Source organism: Vicugna pacos, chromosome 22 (assembly GCF_048564905.1).
Source record: "Vicugna pacos chromosome 22, VicPac4, whole genome shotgun sequence".
Taxonomy (NCBI): Eukaryota; Metazoa; Chordata; class Mammalia; order Artiodactyla; family Camelidae; genus Vicugna; species Vicugna pacos.
In genome coordinates this window covers 8,779,672-8,798,095 of record NC_133008.1, presented here as the reverse complement: position 1 = coordinate 8,798,095, position 18,424 = coordinate 8,779,672, and the positions used below count along the sequence as shown (strand labels likewise).

At 54.0% G+C, this 18,424-nt stretch overlaps 1 protein-coding gene across 1 annotated transcript; it reads right to left on the bottom strand.

Moving 5' to 3' along the window:
* Window positions 1–2,182: 2,182 nt before the first annotated feature.
* On the bottom strand, window positions 2,183–11,432 carry SNCB (synuclein beta). Its single transcript, XM_072946955.1, has 6 exons — window positions 11,196–11,432; window positions 10,441–10,570; window positions 7,594–7,635; window positions 7,268–7,386; window positions 3,195–3,284; window positions 2,183–2,827 (listed from the first exon to the last, which is right to left on the bottom strand). Exons 2-6 carry the CDS (start codon window positions 10,559–10,561, stop codon window positions 2,795–2,797), a joined length of 405 nt encoding a protein of 134 aa, XP_072803056.1. The 5' UTR covers window positions 10,562–10,570; window positions 11,196–11,432; the 3' UTR covers window positions 2,183–2,794.
* Window positions 11,433–18,424: the final 6,992 nt, after the last annotated feature.

Here is an 18,424-nt window from a genome sequence, read left to right as displayed (position 1 = left end):
AGAGCAAGTCCCTTCGGAAAATTCCAAAGAAACTGGGCTTCAGGCTTGGAGTTGAATGTGGCCTAGGGCAGGCAACTTTGCCTCTCTTGCTTCCATTGTCCTATCTGTAAATTGGAGCTACTAACAAGGAATCCTTGCGGACAGTCTCCAGTGAAATGAATGGAAGCAAATGCTGGATGCCTGGGACAAACTGGGCACTGGGGAAATGGCTCTGTCCCTGTCACAAGGGAGGAGACATGAGCCGTGCGTTGTCACACACACACACTCAGTCAGGACTGCCATCTGACACAGGGTTGGCATATTCCGCTGGTGCTTCTGGGCCTGTGCCTGGAATGCATTTAAAGTGACCCCTGCAGCTGAGGACATTGGTCTCTGAGTAGAAAACCAAGCTCAGAAAACCAGGTGCATGGCTTGACACCCGGGAAGGAGGAATAAACCTCTTCACAAGCCAGATGGTGAACCTGGTTTTGGCATCTAAAAATGGGGATCAGGTGCTGGTAGCTGGCGAGGAAGTGGCAAACTCAGATTCTTTAGAGGCCAGGCAGTTCATGAAAACGAGTGAAGCGGATGGGAGGAACGCAAGGGACTGCGGCCAACTAGAATGAAAAATAAATAAACCTTGCACTAGCAAATTAAACATCTCTACAGGCCAAATTCAACCTAAGGGCCACCAGTTTTCTATCCCTGTGGACTGTGGGTTATAATAGTGTCTTAATTCAGCCAAAAGGGAGCTGGAAAACCTGGCACCTGCACGTTGGGTCAGAGAATCGAAGCCCACCGGTTTGTTCTCCTTGCACACGAATCTGCCAGCAGGTTCCTACTTCCAGAAGCAAAGGCAGGCCAAGGTGACCCGAGAGGACCAGTCTCCCCCAGCTTTCAAGGCCTTCCCGAGCTTGGCACCATCTCCCGCCCCCATCGACTCCGAGAAGGGGGCGCTAAACATTTGGGGGTTAATTGAATAGAGCAGGCTCCTTCCAGCCCTTGGGGCTGCAGGGGCGACGCAAGGCTTGGGTCGGAAAGGAGGTCGGACCTGACATAGAAGGGGTGGGGTCTTGCTTTGGCGACATTGGGGGCTATTGCTGGGAAGCAAGACTGGGCTTCCGCATGGGCGGGGGCGGGGCCTCCGTGTGGGCGGTGACGGGGCCTTTGTAGGAGCCAGGTTTGGGGGTTGCTGCGGCGGAAGAGGGCAAGAGCGCTGCATCGACGGGGGCGGGGCCTATCACTGGTTGGGTCGGGGCCTCCACGAGGGCGTGGCGTGGGGAGCTTCTGTGCCAATCAGAAAAGTGCCTCTGCCTTGTTGGAGGTGGGGCCTCTGTGCAGCCCCGTGGCTTCTCCGCCCCATTTTTTCCCATAAGGAGGTGGTGTTGGGGGCCCTCTAGTGCCGATCCGGATCCGCTCAAGGCTTCCGGCCGGCTTCCCAGGTTTTTGCAGACCTTTGCTCTTGTCAGCCGAGGTCGCAAACTTTCGGGTGCCTTTCCTGGAAGGGTAGCGCACCGATCGCCCGTACTCTAATTTTTTGGGGGAGGGGGGCAACTGCCCATTTCCCCTCCACTGGGATGAGTTTTTTTGCGGTGGACAGGTGTGCGCAGGGGTGTGTACATGTAAATTTCGGGGAGTGGTGGGGGACAAAGGTTTACGCATAGCAGCTTCTTTCAGGGCCCACACTGCTAGTTTCCAACAGCTTCTTCGCAGCACGCGTCCAACAGCACGCGTCCAACTATGAGTGCGCGCGCGAGTCTGCACGTGTCTGCCAGCATGCGTGCACGTGCGTGCCTGCCCAGTGCGTGCACTCGGACTGGCTCGCAAGGACCAGCGTACGTGCACACGTGTCCGCGCGTGCGTGGCCGTCGATGCGCCTGCGCTGCATGTGCAGTGAGGTGTGAGCGGGTCGGCCCTGAGCAATCAGCTGCCCCTCGGTCTTGCGTCGTCAGTAGGTGATTTACGGTACGGTAGGTGGCGCCCGAGGCCGCCTTCCCGCCTCCCAGTCTGCAGCCTGTCTCAGCCTGGTCCTCCGGGGGAGGGTAGGAGATGGAGAAGCTGAGGCCCGAGGTGGCCAGTCTTGTACCTGGACTGAATGTGCCGGGCCCCAAAGAGGGGACTGGGGCAGGCTGGGACCTGGAAGCCCGTAGGCCGTCTTCACCCGGCCCCCACCTCAGCCCAGCCCTGCCCGTGCGGCGCCTGCTACAGACAGATTGGCTTTATTCATGGACACGCGGGGGGCGGCCGGGCCCGCCCTCCCGGGACACGCTCACACGGGGGTGGGGGACTTTCCATGCCACAATCACGACACACGACGCCCGCGCTCAGACCGGGCCGGCTGGGGAAGGGGGCATGGCACAGCCTGACTCCTGGTTTTGGTTTAAAAAAAAAAAAGGTTCTTGGGGTCGATGTGGGAGTGGGGTGCGGGGCTCTGGGGCTGCCTGGGGACCCCTCAAATAGCCTCTGTCGGCGGTGGAGGGGAGCCGTCACTTTCCGATCTTCTTTTAAAAATACATAGAACATGCTACTTCCGCGCAGACACTGGACGGGGTGGGGCAGGGAGGGGGCAACAAAGGTGGAGCGAGGCTCCCAGCCGTGGCCGCAGCCCCGGCCCTGTCCACGTCCCAGGGTTGGACGCGGGCGGGTAGGACAGACAGATGGACAGACACTAACACAGGCTCCGAGGGGGCGCCCCGGAGCGAAAGGAAGATCTCGTGTTTTAAGGGGAAGGGGTTGGAGGACAGCCCTGGCTCTGGGGGGCGGGGCAGCGGACAGGGGAGGGATTGTGCTGCTGGTAGGGGGCCGTCCTGGGCCCTCACGCCTCTGGCTCATACTCCTGATACTCTTCCTGCATCAGAGGGATGGGGATGGAGTGGAGAAGAGCAAAAGAGGAAGGAGTTGGAGACCAAGCAGCGAGGCCGGGCCCTGAGACCCCTCCCCCTCAAGGAGGAACAGTGCATTCCCCTCCCCCTGGGCAGGGGAGAAATCTGGAAGTTGGAGACAGCTGGGATGTTCCTGGGGAAGGGTGCCTGGGGCCCAGTGCTAGGCCACATCTGTCCTCCCTCCCTGCTGCCACCTCCAGGGTGTGGGTTCTAGAAAGGGGGGCTTGAAGCTCCCTGGTCCAACCTTATGCTGCCAGGAACCTCCCACCCCAGCTGGAGTTGGCAGCAGTCCTGGAGATGCCCACAGCCCCACCCAGCCTAGCCACCGCTCACCTGGGGCGCTTCCTCATAGCTCTCCCCTTCTGGCTCCATCAGGGGCTCAATCAGCGGCTCCTCAGAGGCTTCCTGGGCCACTTCCTCTGGCTACGGGCAGAGAAGAGACAGGGCCCATGAGGCCAGCTGGGGATGCCTCCCCAAATTCCTACCCTGGGAAGCTTTTGACTGATTGGGGGAAGGCTAGGCTTTGTTGGCAGTGCAACCAAAGTTTTTAATTAAATTGTTTATTTACAGTGCCTTGGAAGTGGGCTGGAGGACTGAAATGCCTCCAATCACCACTTGAAGCTGGGGTGGTGAGGGGGAGTGGGCTCTCCATGCCCCCTCCCCAGCACCTGGCACCTGGCAGCCTCCTGCACTCCCATCATTTGGACCGGATCGGATGGAGAGGTAGACGGGGCGCACACAGTCACCCATTTATCCCTACTCCCTTTGTGTCAGCTCTGTGGGGGGTCAGGTATCTGCACCCCAGAAATAACCCTGGAGTCTCCTCTGGGGTGGAGGGAGATGGAGGCTCAGGGACAGAGCTGAGCAGGGGCTCTGAGCCATTCCCCTGCCACTTTCCAACCATCCCTCCCCCAGGGCCCTGTGTGGCCTGGTTTCTTCAGCTGTTGCTATTTTAAGATAAGCCGAAGCAACAGCTCATGGTGTTGCTTGGATGTGTGAGCTAAGACTCTCCCCTCCCCACTGCATCTGCTGCCCAGACGAGTGCAGGCCAGCAGGCACACAAATAGGGGGCTGCCAGACACATGGCCAGTCCCCTGTGGGCGAGCACATGTCTGTGCACAAACACACGGGACTGAGCTGGCTGCACGCGTGGGCACGCAAGGTAACCTGGGGTCCATGCACAGCTGCGCAAGGCCACATGCGGGTTGGCACAAGCCTGGACCTGCAGGGAAGCCCATAGGCAGAGGGCACACCACCTTCCCCACTTCCACAGGTAGCCGCTGTCCCTCCCTACTGGGCAGAGATAAGAATCTTGGGATCCTGGAGGGCCAGCACTGAGAAGTTCTCCCTGACTACCTGTGCCCTGTATTTGCTCAGCTCCATCCAGACAGCTTCACCGCCTCCACATTACCTGTCCAGGTGGGCCCTGTGGGCTCATGAATTTGCGCTCCTGACGTAGCTCATTTCCCCCAGTCACACATGGGTCCTCCATGGCCCGGGAGGTGGGGAAATGTTAGTTCGCCTAAAATCACCCAGCTATGACCAGAACCCAGGAAAGAGAGAGTGTGAGGAGTCCCAGCTCTGCCCACTGTTCGGAAACAAATCAGATGTCCAACAACAGCAGAATGGAGGTGGGGAGGGTGGTCCTGTTGCACACAGGACACTGCACATCAAAGTGGGGACACAACGGCATGGCTGACTCTCAGCGCTTACTGATGGGTGACAGAAGCCAGGTACCGAACAGAGTGCACTTTAGGATAACATTTCTATGACGTTGAAAAACACCCAGGGTATTTGTGGTGATGGAGGTGAGGAAGCTATTAGCTACAGAGAAGGAGGCACGGCCAGGACGAAGGCGCCTTGGGTGCAAGAATTAAGAAGGCACCTCCTTTCAAGGCCATGCCAGTGAGACCCCAGAATAAGTGCCCCCCTTAAATTCTGTGCCCCAGACACCGCACTAGTCTTGGCCCTGGGAGTAAGGGCTGGGAGGGGGCGTAAGGGGGGCTTCATAGGGGCTGACTTTCTTTTGCGTCTTGACCTGGGTGCTGGTTACTTGCGGGGAGTCCCGTTTGTGAAAATTTCGGGGAGCTGCATGCTTTCTGCATGAATGCAGTACTTCAGTAAAGAGTTCACTTAAAAACCACCCCAGCATGGCCCCTCACTAGCTGTTTGGCATCAGGTAAGTCACTTTACTTTTTAGATCTCAGCTGCCTCGGGTTGGAAATGGGATGGCGTTTCTGCCTTGTGTGAGTGTGGGGAGGCTCCCATGATAACGTATGCGAGCAGACTGGGAGGCAGAGCCAGAAATGGGCACCCCTGGCTTGCACGGGTTCTCCACGGGCCCAGTGGCCCCAAAGGCCTGCCTTTGGATTGTAAGTCTATGATCTTGAGCTCCAGAGAGAGAGAGAGAGAGAGAGAGAGAGAAAAGGCTTGAGGTGTCAACAAGTGCTGGTAAGAGGAAAGCAGCCTGAGAGAAATGATTCTGTGCAAAGGCTGCTCACACACAGCCTCGAGGCTGACAGCTCAGTCCCAGACCTGCCTCCCTGCACCCCAGCTCTCAGAGCAGGGCCTGGCCCGTGTCAGCACCAAGCGACTCTGGTGACTTAAACCTGAGCTTATCCTCCCAACCACCTTCTCAGAGGGGTAGGGGCAGGCGGGATGCGGGATCTTGGGCAAGTCACTTCCCTCTCTGAGCCTCAGTTCCTTCATCAGTAAAATGGGCTAATTGGGAAGACTTCTTTATAGGGATGTGGTGCAGATTCAGTAAGTGACTCTGTGTACAATGTCTAGAACAGTGCCTGCCCACACAAGAGATCAGTGAATGGGAGCGATCACTGAAAATGTAACGATAAGAAATGGGAAGTCACACAGTTGGTAAAATGCAGAGACGGGACTTGAACCAGAACTTCTGAGTCAGGTTCCAGACTTCTGACAGGGGAAGGAACCAACTGTGCAAAATGTCTGGAATGGAGGGTGGCATGGGGTCTCCTCCGAAAGCCCGATGGATACACTCACGCTGAATACACACTGGTCTCTTAAACCTCACACTGAAGGGGGCCCCACCCCCATGGAGGCAGAATCTGCGCTTGTACATGGACCACACGGAACTCCCTCATGAGAGGCATGTCTGTACAGACATAAAGGCCCATCTGTGGTCCACTGTCACAGCGGTACATGTCCTTGCACACCTGTGGTGACATGAGCCCCCAGGGGCACACACACAGACTGCTCACGTGACGGCGGGGCCACCATCTCTTACTGAACACTCACTGTACACAATCCAGGCTCTTTATATCGGTGAGTCTCAACGTGTAGTCCCTTCCCTGCAGCATCAGCCTCACCTGAGTACCTGTTAAACATGCAGATTCTCGGGCCTCACCTCAGAACTCTGAATCAGAAATTCTAGAGATAGAGCCAACAGTCAGTCTTTTACGCTGGCCTCCTGGTGAGCTGATGCACACTGAAGTTTTTGAGAACCTCTGATGAACATTGTCTGTAATCTACATAAGAGTCCTCCTGTGTCTGTCTCCCATCTTAGAGGCAAAGAATCCGGCTCAGAGCTATGATGGGACCTGCCCAGGGTCACACAGTCAGGAAGTAGTGGAGTTGGGATTCAAATCTAGCTCTGTGGGACTCCAGGGCTCACAGATCTCACCCTCCAGTGTGTCCTAATGCAGGCATCTGACTTCATGCACCCATGAGGTAGCCACCGCCACTTGCCTGGGGGACCATGTCCGCACAAATGTGTGACACACAGTTCACCCCTCCTCATGGCCCACATCTGCTCATACCTGCCTCAGGGCCTTTGCACATGCTGTTCCTACTGCCTGAAACACACTTCCCATATGGCTTGCCTCATTTCTTGGGTGTCAGCTCTAATGTCACTCCTCAACTAAAGTAGCCTCCTTACCCCTTGACTCTCTAGCCTGTGACCCTTGTCATTTCTTCATAGCACATACCCTTGTCTGAAATCATCTTGCTTACTGGTTAGCTTTTTACTGTATCTTCTCCCACTACAGTGTCAGCTCCATGAATGTAGGAACCTATTCACTGCAGTAACTCCTAAAACAATCCCTCTCTGGCATGAATGCTCGCTGAATGAAAAGACATGAATGAACAATCAGTGACACGTGAGGATTTGGCCCATAGTGATTCAGGTCACACTCACAAGCAGGATGCATGCATCCAGCCAGATCTGGGTCACAGTCACGGGGAGCGCCATGCCCATATACAGCTTCACATGGACTCATTCTGAGCCAGATCTAGCAGGGCCCTGCAGAACATGAGGCGGGAAGGCTTGTGCCCTAGGCTGGCCGGGGGAGCAGGGAGCCTGGTGTGTGTGTGTGTGTGTGTGTGTGTGTGTGTGTGTGTGTGTGTGTGTGTTGTGTGGCGGAAGTCTAGCTCACCTTCAGATCAGTGGGGAATTCTTCCTTCTTCACCAGGCCTGTGGCTGCTGCAATGTTCCCAGCCCCGGAGAACACGGCTCCTCCCAGATGTGATGCCTGCTCCTTGGTTTTCTCAGCCACTGCATCAGGGAGAGGGTTGGGAAGGGGGTTGGGGGCAAGGAGGAAGCAGGCTTAGATGCCCCCCTGCCCCGTAGCATCCCAGGGCCTGCCCTCCCCATGGAGCACCCCCGCAGGAAGCCTTAGAGGTGCCGTCTTCCACCACCTGCATCCCAGCCAGATCCCAGGCCAGGGTGAAGGAACAGGGCTCGACAGGGCTGGGCTGGTACCTGAGGCCACTCCTTGTACCACCCCCTCTCTGGTCTTGCTTCCTGCAGGGACAAAGAGGAGCACACTTAAGGACTCTGAGCCAAGGGAACAGACTGCAGCAAGCACAGTGGTTACAGAGCGGGCAGAGGGACCCAGTCAGCAGTGGCCCCATCACTGCCTCCCTGGGCCCCCAAGTCCAACAAGGGCCCCCCATGCCTACTTCCTCATGACTTCCAGTTCTCCCCCACTGTCTGTCGTCCCCCTGCCCCACCCACCCGAGGTGATACCCATGCCCTCTGGTGGATGTTGCCTGAGCACCAGCACTGGGAACGCGCTCTATCTGTGCAGGGTCATTTAATCCTCTGCCCAGGATGGGAGCAAGATGGGGGAGGGGGGTAGGGTGGAGGCAGTGGAGGCGGGCAAAAGGCTTTGAATTTGGAAAGAAGCCCCTGATGCCCAACTGCCCACATACTGCCTATGGACACGCACTTCCCATCCCCCCACCCCCTGCCCCAACTGCATTTCTTCTAAAGACTCTCTTCTAACTAGGGTGCAAATTCCTCCTTCTGGCCAAAGTTGGAATGATGCAGGATGGGTCTAAGGGTAACATGAAGATTGTGACTGACACCCGCGGCATTGGCCCGGCCTTCCCAGGACAGCAACTGGAAAGGCAAGAAAGCCTGACCCAAGGTGGGTGTGGGAGCCCTCAGGGGAGTGAGGAGTCTTCCATCCCGAGGATTTGGCAACCCAGACAACAGCTGATAGAGCCAGAACCGGGTGTCTGGGCCAGCTGACGCCGGCGAGAGGAGGAGAGACTGGCGCAGGAAGACAGGATTCTCAGGGCCAAGGCCAGCCGGACCCAGAAACTATGGGGCAGGGGGCTGCATGCACACTCTTTCATTCCTCCCACAAGCACTTGTTGGCACCTGCTCTGTGTCAGGCCCCAGGTCAATGGCTCAGTGTCAGATGGGGGTAAGAAAGCAGATGTGGTGCCCTGGACTCAAGTACTGGGGAGAGAAACTCCAGCCTCCAGGACTCCAGGAGGCACATGATGGGGGAGGGGGCACTGCCTAGGCCTTGTCGAATGGGGAGCAGGTGGAGACGCAGAAAGGAGACCGAGGAGGGTGTGCCAGGCACAGGGAAGAATGCAGGCAAGTCACAGGGAGGTGTGCTTTCAGGGCCTGCACGGAGCACATGGACCTGGTCTGTGTGCTCGGAGCGATGGAAACAGGCAGGGCCATGAAGGGCATTGAATGCTAGGCTTCAGGGAGCTGAGGCTTTGTCTTGTAGGGAGTGGGGGCCACCAGGAGTTCCTGGTCAGGGGGAGGAGGGAAAGGGGAGGGGCCAAGTCTGTTGGTAGGGAGGCAGTGTCACGGGTGCCAGGGGTCTACTGGAGTGAAAGGGCTCAGGGAGAAGGCAGGAGGGAGGCCAAAGCTGGGGTCCAGCAGGTCGGGCTTCAAGCCTTCTCCCCATCTCTATCACCTCTGCCCTAGCTCCAGCCACCCTCATCTGGTAGGTATGCTACCTCCCCACCAGCCTCCCTGCTGTCTCTTCTGTCCCCAGCGGCCTGAGAGACCTTTCTATACTGAAGTCAGATTATATCAGCCCTGGCTTATGATCTCTCCTGGCAATTATGCTTTGCCCTGGCCTGCAGGGGTCGCTCATGAACTGGCTCTTGCCCACCTTTCTGATCTCATCTGGTATCACTGCTTTCTGCCCTCTGCTCTCTAACCCAGTGTCCTTGAGCCCATTCCAGGGCCTTTGCATCTGCCTTTCTGCACCCCTACCCCTGCCCTCCTTAGTCTTCAGGCTCAGCTCAAATGCCATCCTCTTTGATTACCCTCCCAAAGTGGTCTCCCAGCCCAGCCACTGGATGTCAAATCCCACCATTGGGGTGCTTGGCATCGCTATCAGGAGAGCCGGCACCTACCAGCACATAGTAGGTGGTCAATAAGGACTTTTCAAATTGCCACAATCCCAAATCTGACACAACCGTGGGCAAGTTAACCAGCCCTCTACAGCCAGCAAAGGGGATAATTGGATAATTCTACCTACTGCACAAAAGTAAGCCCTGTGCCTGCATCCAAAGTCAGAAATGTCAGTTTCCTGCCTCCCTTCAAGCAAATGGCCCTGCATGCTCCCTCTCCTTTCCTACTTAGGGTGAGACATTTTAACCACTTGGCCTTTCTCCTGATGACATCCCGCAGCTGCGAGCAGAGGGAACCCGGAGGAGAGATGCTGATGGTGGAAACACTGGGAGGCAGGGAGACCCAGAGAGAGATTCTGAGGTGGAAGGAGATGGAGAGGAAGTCTGGAAGGGAGCCCCAGCAACACAGGAGGGAGGAGGGCAAGGAGAAGGGTGGGACTTTGGAGTCCGGAAAGCTTGGCTCAAACTCCAGCTTCAGGTTTTATCAGCTGTGTGACCTTGAGCAAGGTAGTGAAACCTGGGGGGACCCCAGTTTCCCCCGGTTGTGGATGAGCAGGGAGCATTCAATGAGGTGATGGACTTTACGGATGTATTTCGCACAGTACTTGGCAGAGAGTGAGGGCTCAGCACTAGGTAACTATTAATAACGGGAAGAATAAGGAAAAAAAGGCTGTCTGCTTTGATCTCCGCATTGGTCCCTGGCCTTTCAGCTAAACCTCATCCTCACCAACACTTCGCTCATCCGCCCTCCCTTCAGTCTCTTCGGTGACCTAGCCTTCCATCGGCTATGTCCTCAGTGACCCCTGCTGACCCCGCCCCATCTGCTGACTCATATTCTCCCGCCCAGACCACCCTCACTCCCACCCTTTAAGGACCCCAGCTCCGCTCTCTCCCAGGACATCCAAATTCCGTAGCCCCAGAAGCCCCGCCCCTCGCCCACCGACGTAGAGGACACCCTCCTTGGTCTTCTCCGCGGCCTCCGTGACCCCCTGCTTGGTTTTCTCCGCGGCGGCCACGACGCCCTCCTTGGCCATGGACAGGCCCTTCATGAACACGTCCATCCTGGCGGCCTGGGGAGGGCGAACACACTGGCACGGGTGCGCTGGCCCCGCATCCTCGTCCCAGCCCTTCCAGGGGGACGCGGGTGTCCCCTCCCCTCCCTCCGGAGACCGCTGCACCATTCCGGGCCCGGGCCCGGGCCCCTCTCCCGCCTTACCCCCTCCCCAGCTCGAGGCTACAGGGCCGCGGCGAGTCCTAGCGTCCTTGAAACCTGGGACGCAGGAAGGGCCACCACCTCAGTTATCCGGGACGCTGTAACCTGCAGCCCCGTGGAACCGAAGTGCTGGGCTGCGCGCGAAGCCCCGGGGCCTGCCTGTACACACATGGCAGAGTCACACGGCGACGCACACAAACATACTCCAGGGACATGCTCACGTGCACATACAGGACACGCAGACGCTCAAACGCGCACGGACACTTCTGACACACACGGACACACGGGCGCGGACGCACGTCCACACAGCCACCAAGCAGTTGCAGATACCGAGCAACAGACACACATACCCCGGGGCGCACACTGACACGCACCCACCGGTGCCTTCTTTCCATTCTCCAGCCCCTTCCACATCCCACCCAGTCCCCTCTCCATTCCCAACCCCTTCCTCAGCCCGGGCGCCTGGAGCGCGACCACCTCACCTGGATGCGGGGCCGGGCCGGGGCTGGGGATGGAGCGGCGGCTGCGGCTGCGGCTGCGGCAGGCGGACGCAGGGGCTCGGCTGGGCCGGGCTGGGGTGGGCTCAGGACAGATGGGGGATCAGGTCGTGGCCTGGTGCTCAGGTTGGTCTGCAGCAGGCGGGGAGCGGGCCCTGAGCCGGGGCGCAGTAGTGCCCGGGCCTTGGGTGCGTCGCCAGCCACCGCGCGCTGCCAGTGCCCTGCTCGCTCGCGCGCTCCGGCGGCTCCGGCTCGGGCGCTGCGGCAGCTCTGAGCTCAGCGCCCCCCCTGGCGGCCGCGCCACCCCCTCGGCCTGACTGACAGGGGGCGGGGAGGGTGACATCTCCGCGGAGCCCGCTAGCCTCACGGGGTGGGCCCGGGACGGGCCGCTGGGGACCTCGGAGCGTCAGACTCACGTCCTGGCCCCAAGAGCCCAGTCTGGTGGGGGGAAACAATGTGACGTACTAAGAGTAGGGAAGAAATACCGCAGTTGGTTTTAGAGTTTTAGAGTTCAGATGCGTTTGGATCTGAGCTGTGCTTTTTATAACCTTGGGCAACTCAGCTCTCCTTTGTGAATGCCAGTTTCGTCTTCTGTAAAATATCGATGGTTCATCCAACGAACGTTTATTGAGTGCTTAGACAGGGGTGCCAGGCAGGTTCAAGGCTGAAGATAGTGGAAAAGGAAAACAAAGTCCCTCGATCTAGGGGAGTTTACAATTATGTGTTTGTGTGTGTGCAGAGATGGGACAGAAAATAAACGTGTCAACACTTAAACCAAACAAGGTTATTTCAGCTTGTGGGAAGTGTCATGGAGATGAGAAAATGGAGATGTACCAGTTACTAGACGAGGGTTGCTTGAGATGAAGGGGTCACAGAAGGCCTCTGTGAGGAGGTGAATGGGAGCAGAGACTCCAGATAGGCACCAAGGCCAGGATACTTGAGGGCAAGATTCATAGAGAGGGAACTGCAAGTGCAAAGGTCCTGAGGCAGGACTGTGCTTGGGAACAGATAAAAAGCAATGCAGCTGAAGAACCAGGAAGGAGGCAGACAAGATCCTTTTTTGTGTGGTTATGGTCTGGATTGTCAAAATGGTTATAGAAGTCTAGGCACACAGAGGCCCTTAATTTGGTATATGACCAAATTATACCCAAGAAGTTGTGGGATCCCAGACGAAGGAGACTTCATCTGGCAGACAAGGGAGGAAGGGAAGTTTCAGCTGTGGGTATAGCATGGGCAAAGGCACTGTGGTTGGAAATGCAGAGTATGTAAGTGACAGCTGATGAGGTGAGGCGGCAGCAGGAACCAGACTATGGTGGGCCTGGAAAAAACAGTTCACAGGTTGTTGGTAGAGCTGCAAAATGGCACATGCTGTTTTGAAGACAACTTGGCAATGTTTACCCAAGACATAAATGTATGCTTCTTTGGAGCCAATACTTCCCCTTCCAGGAATTCATCTCTCAGATCTCTGCTCACACAAGTGCACAGAGATGTTTGTGCAATGATGTCCACTACAGCCTGGTTCATTGCAGCAAAAAAATGAAAATGATCTAAATGTTCCTATGTAGAGGACTGACTAGTTAATTGTGGTTCATCCACCCAATGCTATGCTGTGCTGCTGTTAGGATGCGTTAGACCCGTGTGCACTGATATGGGAGTGTCACACGACACGGTGTGAGGTGAGAGGAGCGAGGTGCCAACTGTAATGTGTGGAGCCAATCAATTTTGACACATGAAAACTACATACATGCACGCAGTTATGTACAGACATCTTATATACAGATCTATACATCTGGATATACCAATAACACATCTGCAAGGACTCCCAAAAAACTGTTAACAGTAGTTGCCCCCTGGAGAGAAGCTTGTACATTTCATCACCTTCCTTCTTGTGCTGTTTGATTACTTTGCCTTGAATAGTATCTTGTCTAATTGTGAAAGCTAGCATGGGGGACATCTGTCATTAGTGTTGGCCTCTCAGCATTGGAACAGCCTCTTTCCTATGTTTGGGGGATGCCCCAATTTATGAAGAAGAGCCATCTCCCCCTCCAGGAGCTGCCAATGCTTTCCCAGCTTTCCTTGCAGCCAGGACATGTGACCTCAGCCCCAGACATCTCAGCCTCAGACTTGGAACTAGAAGCTAGTGCCAGGAAGTAGGAGGGAAGGAGGGGAGTCTGCTCTGGAGAGGACAGGTGGTGGTGATGGTGGCAGCTGCAGCCAGGGACCACGGGCAGCAGTGACACTGCTTCTGGGGGCATCTGGAACCAACAAGGCAAGCTGTGCTGTCTATGCCCAGCCGTAGCATCCGGGGACTCTTCCTGGGCCTTTTGACAATGTGAATTTCCAGGCTGCATGCTCTCCAAGGGGACTCTGGCCTTCCAGAAGAGTTCCTGAGCTGCCCACAATTGGATAATAAACTCCTTATCTGTTTAAATTTTCAGCCAGAAGTAATTTTTGTGACTCTCAACTAAGATCCCCTGAATGTCAGATGAGGCAGGACCAAACAGGAGGGGAGAGAGAGGAAAAAGACCATACAGATGGTGTCTGTACTTCCTATTGTAGGATTTGGGTTTTAAGCACAAGAGAGACCTAAATGAGATTTGCATTTCATGGGACCAAATGGAGATGGGTTGGAGGGGGACACTGCTAGAAGCAGCAAAATCAGTGAGGAGGCTGGGGCAGAATCCACAGGAGGAATGTCGAAACTGATCCAGGGAAGCCTCGGTGAGGCTGGTACAGGATTGGAGGGGAGACTCGAGCATCACTTACAAGGTAACTTACTAGATGTTGGGGAAGAGGGAGAGCGACAAGTCCAGGAAGATTCTCAGGTTTCTGGCTTGGACAGCAGGGTGAGCGATGTTGCTGCAAGAAGAAACAGGCATTGAGGTGGGGCAGGTTTGGGGTGATGGTGAGTTTGTTCAGGGCACACGGAATGAGCAGTGCCTGACAGTCGAGCTGCATGAGATGTCCAGCAGATAGTCAGATATTTGAGCCCAGAGTTCAAGAAGTCACCCAGGCTGGCTTCAGGTATAGACATGGGCCATGGTGTCCTGGGAAATCTTTACACATGGCTTTCCCAGCAAGGAAGCACCGTTATTTGTAGAGCTTGCCCAAACCTGCGATGGAAACTCTCCTGCTGCGGTTGATTTCGAGTGGTCACTGTGACGTCTCTGAGCAGAGACTTGGGAAGAGATATGTGGTAGGACTCCCTTAATCAGCATCTTCACCATACACATAAGATAGGTAAAAATAATCTTAAGCGCATAGACAGTAGTAAAATAATCAGGATGTTATGTTTTGAGGGCTTATGACGTTTGTTTTCAGTATAATTCATACAATCATAGGTTTATATAATTTAATTTTTAATATTGGCTTTAACACCTGGCTCACAAAATTCCTGAAACTTTGTTCTTATCAGCTGGTCCAGGCGAGCCCAGTTCACCCCTGGATTTGGAGTCATTTGCAGAGAGGTGGTGGCTGAAGCCATGGGGATGATGCAATTACCCGGGGGAACGTGGAGAGTGAAAAGAAAAGAGGGTCTGGAAGAGATTCCTCAGGAACAGCAAGCTTCTTTTTTTCTTTTCTTTTCCTTTTAATACCTTTATTGTGGTATGGTTCCTGTGCAGTAAACTACACATATTTCAGATGGACAATTTGATGAACTTTGATAGATGTCTACACTCATGGTACCACCACCACAATCAAGAGAGCTAATATTTCCATCACTCCCGAAGAAGTGCAATTTTTGAACTCCCAATTTATCCCTTCCCTTTAACCTCCAGTAACCAGAAGTTTGTTCTCTGTTTGAGTCTGTTTCCGTTTGTAAATAAATTCATTTGTGTCCTTTTTTTAAGATTCCACGTGTAAGCAATATCATTTGGCATTTTTCTTTCTCTTTCTGCCTTACTTCACTTCAAATGACATTCTCCAGGCCCATCCACGTTGCTGCAAATGGCATTATTTTATTCTTTTTCATGGTTGAGTAGTATCCCATTGTATATATACACCACATCTTCTTTATCCAGGCATCTGTCAATGGACATTTGTGTTGCTTCCATGTCTTGGCTATTGTAAATAGTGCTGCTGTGAACAATGGGAAGTATGTGTCTTTTTGAAATATATTTTCCTCCAGATATATGCCCAGGAATGGGATTGCTGGATCATATGGTAAGTCTATTTTTAATTTTTTAAGGAGTCTCCATACTGTCCTCCATAGTGGCTGCACCAATTTACATTCCCACCAGTAGTATAGGAAGGTTCCTTTTTCTCTACACTCTCTCCAGCATTTATCATTTGTAGACTTTTTAATGATGGACATTCTGACTGGCTTGAGATGATGTCTCATTGTAGTTTTGGTTTGCATGTCTCTAACAATTAGTGATGTCAAGCACCCACTGCAACCTTCTTGAGTGGCCAGGGCAGAGGAGCTGGGGGAAAGGCTGAGAAGGCGCTGCAGAGAGAGAAGGAGAAGCTGGAGAGAGTGGTGGCAGGGAAGCCAAGGGGGTTAGAGGACAACTGGATAAATGCTACAGAAAAGCTAAAGCAATGAGCAGTGAAGAATCCTCTGGTGGGCAGCAAGTGGACTGTAGGGGAGTTTAACAGTAGCACCAGATGGCTCCGGGAGTCCAGGAGGGAAGGGGCACCCAGGGAAATCCTCCCGGAGAAGGTGACATTCGAGCTGGGTGTTGAAAGTTGAGAAGGACCTTACAAGTGGTCGTGAGCATTCCCAGCATAGGATTCTGCAGGTGGAAAACTCCAATGTAGAGGGAACAGAAAACAGGTGAGAAGTTCATTTGGCTGTTAATGCAGATGCTTAAGCAAAGCAAGTGCTAATTTTTTTCACTGAGAGAAGTCATGCAGTAGGAGGTTCACAGTAGGTGTGACGACTTCACAGGCATCAGGGACCCAGAGTTCTATCTTCCTGCTCTACCAGCCTTAGTACCTGGATTCCACCTTCAAGGCCACCTATGGCCCAAGATGGCTGCTGCTGCTCCAGCCATCTTGTCTATGCAGAAAGTGGGAATAAGGGAAGTAGGGTAAAAAGAGCACCTGCCAGTTGTCTGTCTTTTCTTCAGGAGTTTCCCCAGAAGCTGACAACTTCTGCTTATCTCTCATGAGCTACACCTAGCTGCAGGGAGGCTGGAAAAGTCTGGTCATACAGCTGGGCTTACGACTTCCTAGAATCAAAGTGTGAGAAGGGGAGAATGGTTACTGAGTGAGTCACTAACATCTCTGTCACTATTCTTTTTGCCCCCAGCTTTGTTTAAAAAAAAAAATTGAAACCTAGAGAAAAGTTGCAAACATAGTCCAATGAACAAAACCTTCAGAAAAGATGCTGAATATCCTTCCCTAGATTCACCCATTGTTAGCATTTGCTGCATCTTTCTTTCTCTTCATATGTGCTGTCCCCAGAAGAAGGCAACCCAGTCACGGGACCACCACTTTCCAGCACAATGGACTCTTTACCCCACGTCACAGCGCCGGCCCCACTTTGGGGCATAGGATGGCACAGCCCAGGCCCCTGGGTCTCTTTCTGGCCAGGCCTGAAACCTGTGAGTTCTCAGGGCCCTTTCCTTGTTCCTGTTCTTCCTCCCCCGGGGAAATGGGCTCCCCCGTTCCTTTCGCCCCTCTCCCCTTCCTAAGATTATACTAAGGAGAATGGCTTTGAAGCTTCTGGAGAGGGAAGGCTGGAGAGTGTGGGAAAGGGGTTGGGAGAAAATTCCACCTGGAGCAGCAGGTGTTCTCTTAAGAGAATCCCAGGGCTCCTAGCTCTGCTTGAGTTCTGCAAAAATCCAAGTGCACCTTTATAACTCTGTGTGTGGTGTGATTAAACATTTGTCAACCTTCCTGCTGTCCAGAGACCTCAGGGCGGGGAAGAAGACAGGCAGGCCAGATGGAGGTGGGGTAAGAACAAGAGATGGGGGGTGGGTGATATTGACTGAACACCTACTGTGTGCCAGGCACTACATTCATTACATCATTAAGCCCTAAAATCAATTCCTTAAAGCAGGCATTTTCATTCTCACTTTAAAATTTGGGGGGTAGGGGAGAGGAGGTAATTAGGTTTATTTATTTATTTATTTCTTAATGGAGGTACTGGGAATTGAACCCAGGACCTTGTGCATGCTAAGCACAGTGCTCTGCCACTGAGCTCTATACCCTCCCCCTCCCACAATAGACACCCTCATTCCCACATTACAGATTTCAGTCCCACTTTGCAGGGAACCAACACTCAGGGCAGATCATATAACTAGTCCCTGGCATCCATTCTTTTCCATTGGTTTTCCCTGAGTGCCTACTGTGTGCCAGGCACTGCTCTATGTACGGGAGATTCAGCAGAAAACAAGACCAATAAAGTCCTTGCTCGTCTAGGACTTACCGTCCTAGAAGGAAGTGGCAATTAACACGTGAACTAGCAGCCAAATAAGATGCCTTAGGTTGTGCCGCTTTGTCAATATCAGTCACGCTCACTTAGCTCAATCTAACAGTCAGCTCTCCCTCCTCTCTCTGACCCCTGAGGACTTGCTATGGGTCAGGCCCTGCTCTAGGTACTGGAGAAGATAGTCGTGAGTGAAAAAAGACCCTGGGGGACTTTATGTTCTAGACCGAGAAGGCAGATGATAAGTAAAATAAATAAGTACAATATAGTGTATGTCAGATAAATGCTTGGAGAGGAAATGAAAAGGAAGAGCGTGGAGGGTGCTGGGGTGGGGCTGAGGGCTTGGACAGTGTGAAGTCCTAAGTCTGGCAGCTGGGCACCAGTTCAGATGCCATCACCATAGTACAGGGAAGATGACAGTCCGCTTGGGCTAGGGTGGTGGCAATGGAGATGGAGAGATGTGGTTGGATCCTGGGTATTTTGAAGGTAGAGTTCAAGATGGAATGTACTGATAGGTTAGAAAGACAGGAGTCAGGATTGGTCCAGAATTCGGGGCTGAGCAGATGGAAGGGTGCAGACGATTGTGGGAGGAACAGGTCTGGGGACAGGGGAAAGTCAGGAATGCAGCTTTGGATGCAGTAAGCTGTACGCAGGTGGAGCTGCAAGCAGGCAGTTGGATGTGCTCTTTGGGATTTCAAGTTGGGGCCAGAGGCACACTATATACGTGACATTCAATGACCATGACTGGATGAGAGATCATAAAACAGGAGGTGTTGACAGAGCAGAGAAGAGGTCCAAGGGCTTAGTCCTGGAGCCTTCTGAATGAAGAGGAGGAATC

What these genes read in the sequence shown, in the direction of transcription:
- SNCB (XM_072946955.1), bottom strand. Translation starts at nt 10,561, where the DNA reads ATGGACGTGTTCATGAAGGGCCTGTCCATGGCCAAGGAGGGCGTCGTG. An exon ending in GGTACAAGGAGTGGCCTCAG is followed by an intron (nt 7,387 to 7,593) that starts GTACCAGCCCAG and finishes TCCCTGATGCAG; the next exon opens with TGGCTGAGAAAACCAAGGAG. An exon ending in AATTCCCCACTGATCTGAAG is followed by an intron (nt 3,285 to 7,267) that starts GTGAGCTAGACT and finishes CTCTGCCCGTAG; the next exon opens with CCAGAGGAAGTGGCCCAGGA.